Source organism: Oncorhynchus gorbuscha, linkage group LG10 (assembly GCF_021184085.1).
Source record: "Oncorhynchus gorbuscha isolate QuinsamMale2020 ecotype Even-year linkage group LG10, OgorEven_v1.0, whole genome shotgun sequence".
Lineage (NCBI taxonomy): Eukaryota > Metazoa > Chordata > Actinopteri > Salmoniformes > Salmonidae > Oncorhynchus > Oncorhynchus gorbuscha.
The window spans coordinates 25,328,712-25,339,009 of NC_060182.1; the positions used below are offsets into that span (position 1 = coordinate 25,328,712).

The 10,298-nt window shown below is 44.7% G+C and overlaps 1 protein-coding gene across 3 annotated transcripts in view; it reads right to left on the minus strand.

Moving 5' to 3' along the window:
* Positions 1-1,459: 1,459 nt before the first annotated feature.
* The window catches only part of LOC124045749 (monoglyceride lipase-like), a 28,992-nt gene continuing 20,153 nt past the window's right edge, over positions 1,460-10,298 (minus strand). For all 3 annotated transcript variants that reach the window (XM_046365329.1, XM_046365330.1, XM_046365328.1), the window contains one exon: positions 1,460-5,779. In XM_046365329.1, coding sequence (XP_046221285.1) covers positions 5,657-5,779 — 123 coding nt within the window. In that variant the 3' untranslated portion in view covers positions 1,460-5,656. The remainder of the gene's footprint in view (positions 5,780-10,298) is intronic.

A 10,298-nucleotide genomic window follows, 5' to 3' on the forward strand; every position in this document is an offset into this window, starting at 1 on the left:
TGGGCTGTAGTGGAGCAGGTCGAGAGCTTATCGTTCCTTGGTGTCCCTATCACCAACAAACTATCATGGTCCAAACACACCAAGACAGTCATGAAGAGGGCACGACAACAACTTTTTTTTTAACTCAGGAGACTGAAAAGATTTGGCATGGGTCCCCAGATCCTCAAAAAGTTCTACAGCTGCATCACCGCCTGGTATGGCAACTGCTCGGCATTCGACCGTAAAGGGGATACAGAGGGGAGTGCGTACGACCCAGTACATCACTGGGGCCAAGCTTCCTGCCATCCAGGATCTATATACAGGTAACGAGTGGAGGACAGAGGAGCCTCTTAAAGAAGAAGTTACAGATCTGTGAGAGCCAGAAATCTTGCTTGTTTGTAAGTGACCAAATACTTATTTTCCACCATAATTTGCAAATAAATTCATAAAAAATCCTACAATGTGATTTTCTGGATTCTTTTTTTCTCATTTTGTCTGTCATAGTTGAAGTGTACCTATGATGACAATTACAGGCCTCTCATCTTTTTAAGTGGGAGAACTTGCACAATTGGTGGCTGACTAAATACTTTTTTGCCCCACTGTAATTATATTGTGCTACTTTTTATTTTTTTATTTTGTAAATATTTTCTTAACTCTATTTCTTGAACTACATTGTCGGTTAGTGGCTTGTAAGCATTTCACGGTAAGGTTTTATTTACCCCTTGTATTCGGCGCATGTGACAAGTATATTTGATTTGATTGTGTGCCCAATATAGCGTCAACCCCATATTATACAATTATAATTTTTATTTAACTTGGCAAGTCAGTTAAGAACAAATTCTTATTTAGAAATGACATCCTACTGGGAAACAGTGGGTTAACTACTGCTTTGCTTTATCTTGGCCAGGTCGCAGTTCTCAACTGGCCTACCTGGTTAAATTAAGGTGAATTAAAAACATTTAAAAACAGCCTTTTTCAGGGGCAGAACAACAGATTTTAGCAACCTTTCGGTTACTGACTCAACGCTCTAACCACTAGGCTACCTGCCGCCCCAAAATGACTGGACAATCCACAACATCGGTTTATGGAACACTACAATTCTGTACGTTGATATGACACGTTACAATATGATTGATTTTATGTATGAGAAGTATTTTCTCATTGTTTTAAATGCCAGAGCCCTTTATGTGGCTGGGAGAAATGTTGCATTATATTGCCATCTACAGGCCAATGTGTAATGTCACACTGCACCTTTATGTTAAATTGAGCAATTTAGTAATAAATAATAGACAACTTTGTCAATCTAGTATGACGCCTGGATTATTATTGATGACAAACTCATAATCATTTCCCAACTACCAAACAGACAAGCATCTCCTGACTTTCCACCATCCATATAGTGACGGACAGACCTGATATTGATCCCAGTCAACAGGTTGTTTCGGAAAGGAAACGAGGCAAGGAAATAGCTCAAGTCAGATTAGTTCAACAGTCAAGGTTTATTGGGAACATTGTTTGAATAGGTTTTAGCTTATTTAGTAAGTTTCTTGTTTCTCAGTGGTCACAAGTCATTTCAAAACATCATATGTTACAGCAGTTTGTGTTACAAAAATGTTCAGTTTGAGGAATACAAAGGACAGATCATTAAACATTGTTCCAACATCTTCCATCAGGCTCTCATCAACATTTTGTACGTAACCAAAACCATCATAGCACCAGACCTAGGTCAAATACTGTATTTGATGTGCTTTGCACTTTTCATTGGTTCCATTGTACTGGGCATGCCAAATCAAGTGCAGCTCAACTATTTGAAAGTATGTATCTATTAGACCCAGAGAACACCTCGGGCTCTATTCAATCTGTAGTGCTGAAGCGTTACAGTTGCACAATAAAAATGTAAACGTTTCTGATTGTTCCGACATCTGCAGCTTTTACCGTGAATGCCATGTCAGCTATAACATGGGAACTTTGTCTTTACATTTTTATTGTAATGATACAGATTGAATGGAGCCCCTACTGGCCAAATTTGTCTCCAGTCTGATTTTATTTGCCCCCCCCCCCCTCTAGTTTGCTGAGCAGAAAATCTACAAATTATTTGCAATTATTTTCCGGCCCCCCTGACCATCCGCTCAAGAAGAAAAGAAGAATTCAAATGAGCCAGCGGCTGAATCTAGTTGATGATACCTGTCCTACTGTATGAGGTGATTCAGCAATAACTGTTGGATCGGCTCAAGCCCCAGTCTCTAGAGACTGACTGCTGTTTGGCATGGCTGATTCTAGTGCAGTGTTTCCCAACTCTGCTCCTCCAGTACCCCAACAGCACACATTTTACAACAAACACACCTCATTCAGCTCAATGAGGGCTTGATGATTAGTTGACAAGTAGAATCAGGTGTGCTTGTCCAGGCCCACAACAAAATGATATGGGGAGAGTTGGGTAAATTGAGCCACCCTTGTTTCTAGGAAACCATACACAGAATGGACTAAATATTTAGAAAGAGATCCTAATTGCATGTAGTCTGGGAAGAAAGAAACCACATGGAAACTGTAGTAAGCAAGTTCGGTCCAGAAAACAGTCAAATTAATGTATTGATCGTTCTATACGTCAGTTGGGGTCAACCTTTGCATGAAAGTGCATCCTTGTAGCTGTGTAGGCTAATATAGTCTAAATGTTTGCCTTGGTATGTTTAGCCAATGGCAAGTTGAGCAAATTGAAGCGTTTTCTTCGCAGGCGTGTCCTCAAAGTGTTTTTGAAAAGTGCAAAGTGTTTGTCATGTGTTAAGACTGTGTTAAAATATGATTAATAGACAAATGTGATTGTGTTTGGGAAATAAAGACATGTTTTTCAAAAGGTAGGGGTAATAATTAATTCAGTACAGAAATGTGTAGGTGGCTTAACTTACTCTGTCCTGCGGGTCAACTTAACCAATACCTGAGGTAAGCTAGGTTTTCAAAACTAATGTTTACATCAATTCTGATTATTTCTAGGGACACATAACATCCGGTGTTGGACCGGTGTTGGGAAACACTGTTCTAGTGGGTCACATGAGAATGTAGTTTAAGCCCTTCAGCAATTTTCAGTCAGTCTTTAAGTGACCAAGGAGCCCAAGTTGTTTTCACACAGGTTATGGGAATAAAGCACAAAGGAACACGAATCACATAGTAAAATACATTACACTTCATAAAAAGGGCCATTCAGATTCTTACTTCTCAAAATCAGGTGTTAGTTCTGAACGCTCAATAAAAAGTAAGTTGACTATAGTATAAAACCCTTATGTTCCACATCACATTACTTTAAAAATTAAGAATGCATATCAATAGAGTAGACAAGATCAATAAAAGTAGTTATATAGATGCAAACAGAATAATACTTATGTCCTTCACATATTATTACATTTGTTATGAGCAAGCTGACAGTTTATCAATATTTATTGATAAGAACATGTCTGGTTTCAGGAGTAACACATTTACAATTAGACAAATTCTGCCCTTTTCAAATATATGCCACCATATTGTTCTTAAATGTGTGTTATTTAAAAACGGGTCATTCAGTTCACACAAACACAATGCTGATTTACTTTGTCCAAGATGTCCGACTGTTGTGTTCAATGTAATCTACTCACATTCGCCGATTCATGGAACGGCTACATCCGGTTTACACAGCACAACTTCACATGCACATAGCAGACATTGGATGAATATAACATCTGAATTTCTTCGGCTGTGAGTGATGAAGGAAAATAAAACGGCCTCGGCAACAATTTGAATAATTAAATGGATGTTTTGTGCATAAAGATGACTAAAGTGTCTTTTATTAGGAATTTTCTAATCTGACTTCTCTATAGAGCCCCACAGTAGAGGTGTCATAATACCCATAAAACCTAGTGGTCAAACAGGAAAATGGTTCCAATAATTTCTCCATCATTCATATTTCCCATAGGTGATTTTAGAAACACTTTAAATATGGGCTGTGTTTGTGTAGGCTTACCCTGGTGTGGCGTTTCAATAACCGTGTAAATCTCACTCGGGCAAGGTGACTTATATTCGGCAAGACTACAAATCCCTGCAAGCTCCTGCACGTCATCTCTAGCTGACACCTTAGATAGTTAATCCAGATTCTTACCTTTGCCTCGATTCAGCTGTCTCGTCCAGATCATCATGGTAATTTGTAGTAGTTAATGATAACCACATTAGCAGCTAATTAGCATTTGATTTTGGGGGGGTAAATACAGAATTTATATAGATAAAAGTCACCTTGTCCGAGAGAGATTTACACGGTTATTAAAACGTCATGCCAGGGGGGCACATTTATGGTGGAAAAATGATTGGAACCAGTTCCTTGCTTGACCGCTAGATTTTATGGCTATTATGACTCATACTGTGGTATTCTATATGGCCAACTAAGGAAATTGTATTTCTGGGCCGGGTATCAGTTAAACTGCAGTACCAAAGCAAGACTGCCGGAGTAGTCAAAACCGTGCTTCTAGACAGAAACCCTGGCCCCTTGGTTGAGTTACTAACAATGGTCTATTGACAAATGTCTAGTCAATTGAATTTCACTTTATTAAATGCTCAACGCATCAGACAATTAGATTTACCAGTCTTCCCCTTACAAAACAACTTCCACCATTTAAAAAAAGGAATATCGGTAACATGGATATTTCACATTATTACATTTACATTACATTTAAGTCATTTAGCAGACGCTCTTATCCAGAGCGACTTATACATTAAAATCTGTATTAGTCGTTAGCAATGCAAATATGGAGAAACACAGATAAATGGTGAGGTTGTAGGTGATGAATTGAGGCCGTCATCTTTTTCAATATAAGAACTGCAGCGAAGTGACGCCTTTGTCTGTACACAGCATGTACTGTATAATGATTCACAGCATGTACTGTATAATGATTCACAGCATGCCTCACCATACTGTGGTGCTCTAATGGATTCAGCCTTTTTTTCCCAATAGGGTTTTTCCTGAGGTGTTGCCATAGTAACGGGCAACTTCTCCATCTTGGGTTGCAGCCACCTATACCCTGCAGTTCTGATAGATGACCACTAGTGGCAGCAATCTGGGGAGCTGGGTGTTCAAACAAGTCCAAAATGTTTGACTCTATGAACAAAGGATTTGAGATACAGTGGGGATAACAAAGGCCAGTTGTCTCCATGGCAACACACAAAAGGGAACACCTCAGCCTGGGCAAATTCAATATGTTTCTATTGGCCTATTGAACACTGTGATTACAAAGGAGGAAAGAAATCCCTCTGTGAATTGCGCCTGGCCTAGCTCTCAGCATTGTTCTCTTTGAACTCAGTACAGGGAGACATGGCTGATATATGTACTATGAAATGCTGCCTGGCAGCTGGGGCACAACTGTTGTCCCTAATGAAGAGCCTAGAAAATCAGGACCTACATTGGCCATGGGGGTCAAAGGTCACTGACAAGTTGACCTTAAGGAAACCTCCTGTGGGCCTCCTGACCTGTCACCCCCCACTTCTCCCCAGAGGACCAAGAGGTTTTAAGTCTGACTGACGTGCACAGGGCTGGGGTAAGGTGCACTTAACTACATTTGTACTGAAAATGATCACTCCTGGTCGGCTAGCAGTAGAGTATATGCTGTCAGTACAAATGTATTTAGGTCATACAGTGGGTTGGGGGGTGAAGAGGAGGAGGGGACTAGGAGCCCTGAGAAGGAGACCCAGCGAGACGCTCAGAGATCCAGCCAGTGACTTCCTTCAGCACCGCTGCCGCCGTCTCTGGGAGTTCATGGTGCAGGGCGTGGTATGCTCCGTCGTACACCTGACAGAGACAACACACACATCGGGATTTCCATTAGGGAAATGTGGAGCATGAAATTTGACCGGCAACATTTTCATTTACCGGACATTTGAGAAACTCACCGGACCCATATGCATTTGGTGCATAATCTGGTTAAGGCGTCTACCCACGGCGCTCAGAATGACACAACATGTGCATAATCTGGTTAAGGCGTCTACCCACGGCGCTCAGAATGACAACATGTGCATTTGGTGCATAATCTGGTTAAGGCGACTACCCACGGCACGCAGAATGACACAACATGTGCATAATCTGGTTAAGGCGTCTACCCACGGCGCTCAGAATGACACAACATGTGCATAATCTGGTTAAGGCGTCTACCCACGGCGCTCAGAATGACAACATGTGCATTTGGTGCATAATCTGGTTAAGGCGTCTACCCACGGCACGCAGAATGACACAACATGTGCATAATCTGGTTAAGGCATCTACCCATGGCGCTCAGAATGACACAACATGTGCATTTGGTGCATAATGTGGTTAAGGCGTCTACCCACGGCGCTCAGAATGACACAACATGTGCATTTGGTGCATAATGTGGTTAAGGCGTCTACCCACGGCGCTCAGAATGACACAACATGCAAGTGAGGATGCAACGATGTGTGGTCCTTCTTAACCGAATTCTGATGTGCACTTTGAACATGTTAGAATAACAGTCCACATGTAATTTTCCTCAGCCAACAAGCAAAATCACTAGCCTCAATCTACTACAGTAGAAAAGTTTAAGCTACCTATTCAATTGGTCAGTGTGTCGAGAACGAAATGGGACAGTTGTGGGATGATAGATCCCACATTAATACAACCAGTAGGCATAAGCTACATACAGTGCCTTGCGAAAGTATTCAGCCCCCTTGAACTTTGCGACCTATTGCCACATTTCAGGCTTCAAACATAAAGATATAAAACTATTTTTTTGTGAAGAATCAACAATAAGTGGGACACAATCATGAAGTGAAACGACATTTATTGGATATTTCAAACTTTTTTAACAAATCAAAAACGTAAAAATTGGGCGTGCAAAATTATTCAGCCCCTTTACTTTCAGTGCAGCAAACTCTCTCCAGAAGTTCAGTGAGGATCTCTGAATGATCCAATGTTGACCTAAATGACTAATGATGATAAATACAATCCACCTGTGTGTAATCAAGTCTCTGTATAAATGCACCTGCACTGTGATAGTCTCAGAGGTCCGTTAAAAGCGCAGAGAGCATCATGAAGAACAAGGAACACACCAGGCAGGTCTGAGATACTGTTATGAAGAAGTTTAAAGCCAGATTTGGATACAAAAAGATTTCCCAAGCTTTAAACATCCCAAGGAGCACTGTGCAAGCGATACTATTGAAATGGAAGGAGTATCAGACCACTGCAAATCTACCAAGACCTGGCCGTCCCTCTAAACTTTCAGCTCATACAAGGAGAAGACTGATCAGAGATGCAGCCAAGAGGCCCATGATCACTCTGGATGAACTGCAGAGATCTACAGCTGAGGTGGGAGACTCTGTCCATAGGACAACAATCAGTCATATATTGCACAAATATGGCCTTTATGGAAGAGTGGCAAGAAGAAAGCCATTTCTTAAAGATATCCTTAAAAAGTGTAGTTTAAAGTTTGCCACAAGCCACCTGGGAGACACACCAAACACGTGGAAGAAGGTGCACTGGTCAGATGAAACCAAAATTGAACTTTTTGGCAACAATGCAAAACGTTATGTTTGGTGTAAAAGCAACACAGCTCATCACCCTGAATACACCATCCCCACTGTCAAACATGGCGGTGGCAGCATCATGGTTTGGGCCTGCTTTTCTTCAGCAGGGACAGGGAAGATGGTTCAAATTGATGGGAAGATGGATGGAGCCAAATACAGGACCATTCTGGAAGAAAACCTGATGGAGTCTTCAAAAGACCTGAGACTGGGATGGAGATTTGTCTTCCAACAAGACAATGATCCAAAACATAAAGCAAAATCTACAATGGAATGGTTCAAAAATAAACATATCCAGGTGTTAGAATGGCCAAGTCAAAGTCCAGACCTGAATCCAATTGAGAATCTGTGGAAAGAACTGAAAACTGCTGTTCACAAATGCTCTCCATCCAACCTCACTGAGCTCGAGTTGTTTTGCAAGGAGGAATGGGAAAAAAATTCACTCTCTCGATGTGCAAAACTGATAGAGACATACCCCAAGCGACTTACAGCTGTAATCACAGCAAAAGGTGGCGCTACAAAGTATTAACTTAAGGGGGCTGAATAATTTTGCACGCCCAATTTTTAAGTTTTTGATTTGTTAAAAAAGTTTGAAATATCCAATAAATGTCGTTCCACTTCATGATTGTGTTCCACTTGTTGTTGATTCTTCACAAAAACTACAGTTTTACATCTTTATGTTTGAAGCCTGAAATGTGGCAAAAGGTCGCAAAGTTCAAGGGGGCCGAATACTTTCGCAAGGCACTGTATATTAAAATCGGACAAAAGCCGACAAATTAACCGACTAAATGAAACCTGACACACGATTAGCTCACCCCTCATTCACTCTTTATCTGTTACACCACCTCTCTCTGTCCCCCATCCCTCACTTTGTTCCCCCCCGCTCTCTTTCCCCCATCCCTCACTTTGTTCCCCCCCGCTCTCTCTGTCCCCCATCCCTCTCTTTGTTCCCCCACTCTCTCTGTCCCCCATCCCTCACTTTGTTCCCCCGCTCTCTCTGTCCCCCATCCCTCACTTTGTTCCCTCCCGCTCTCTCTATCCCCCATCCCTCACTTTGTTCCCCCTGCTCTCTCTGTCCCCCATCCCTCACTTTGTTCCCCCCCGCTCTCTCTCTATCCCCCATCCCTCACTTTGTTCCCCCACGCTCTCGCTGTCCCCCATCCCTCTCTTTGTTCCCCCATGCTCTGTCTGTCCCCCATCCCTCACTTTGTTCCCCCGCTCTCTCTGTCCCCCATCCCTCTCTTTGTTCCCCCACCCCTCACTTTGTTCCCCCCGCTCTCTCTCTGTCCCCCATCCCTCTCTTTGTTCCCCCACGCTATCTCTCCGTCCCCCATCCCTCACTTTGTTCCCCCCCGCTCTCTGTCCCCCATCCCTCACTTTGTTCCCCCCGCTCTCTCTCTGTCCCCCATCCCTCACTTTGTTCCCCCGCTCTCTCTCTGTCCCCCATCCCTCACTTTGTTCCCCCGCTCTCTCTCTGTCCCCCATCCCTCACTTTGTTCCCCCCGCTCTCTCTGTCCCCCATCCCTCACTTTGTTCCCCCCGCTCTCTCTCTGTCCCCATCCCTCACTTTGTTCCCCCCCGCTCTCTCTATCCCCCATCCCTCACTTTGTTCCCCCTGCTCTCTCTGTCCCCCATCCCTCACTTTGTTCCCCCCGCTCTCTCTCTATCCCCCATCCCTCACTTTGTTCCCCCACGCTCTCGCTGTCCCCCATCCCTCTCTTTGTTCCCCCATGCTCTGTCTGTCCCCCATCCCTCACTTTGTTCCCCCGCTCTCTCTGTCCCCCATCCCTCTCTTTGTTCCCCCACCCCTCACTTTGTTCCCCCCCGCTCTCTCTCTGTCCCCCATCCCTCTCTTTGTTCCCCCACGCTATCTCTCCGTCCCCCATCCCTCACTTTGTTCCCCCCCGCTCTCTGTCCCCCATCCCTCACTTTGTCCCCCCCCTTTGTTCCCCCTCTCTCTCTGTCCCCCATCCCTCACTTTGTTCCCCCCGCTCTCTCTCTGTCCCCCATCCCTCACTTTGTTCCCCCGCTCTCTCTGTCCCCCATCCCTCACTTTGTTCCCCCCGCTCTCTCTCTGTCCCCATCCCTCACTTTGTTCCCCCCCCCTTTCCCCCATCCCTCACTTTGTTCCCCCGCTCTCTCTGTCCCCATCCCTCACTTTGTTCCCCCCGCTCTCTCTGTCCCCCATCCCTCACTTTGTTCCCCCCGCTCTCTCTGTCCCCCATCCCTCACTTTGTTCCCCCCGCTCTCTCTGTCCCCCATCCCTCTCTTTGTTCCCCCATGCTCTCTCTCTGTCCCCCATCCCTCACTTTGTTCCCCCCCGCTCTGTCCCCCATCCCTCTGTCCCCCATCCCTCACTTTGTTCCCTCATGCTCTCTCTCTGTCCCCCATCCCTCACTTTGTCCCCCCCGCTCCCTCTCTCTGTCCCCATCCCTCACTTTGTTCCCCCCGCTCTCTCTGTCCCCCATCCCTCACTTTGTTCCCCCCGCTCTCTCTCTGTCCCCCATCCCTCACTTTGTTCCCCCCGCTCTCTCTCTATCCCCCATCCCTCACTTTGTTCCCCCACGCTCTCGGTGTCCCCCATCCCTCACTTTGTTCCCCCCGCTCTCTCTGTCCCCCATCCCTCACTTTGTTCTCTGTCCCCCATCCCTCTCTTTGTTCCCCCACCCCTCACTTTGTTCCCACCCGCTCTCTCTCTGTCCCCCATCCCTCACTTTGTTGCTCTCTCTCCCCCATCCCTCACTTTGTTCCCCCCGCTCTCGGTGTCCCCCATCCCT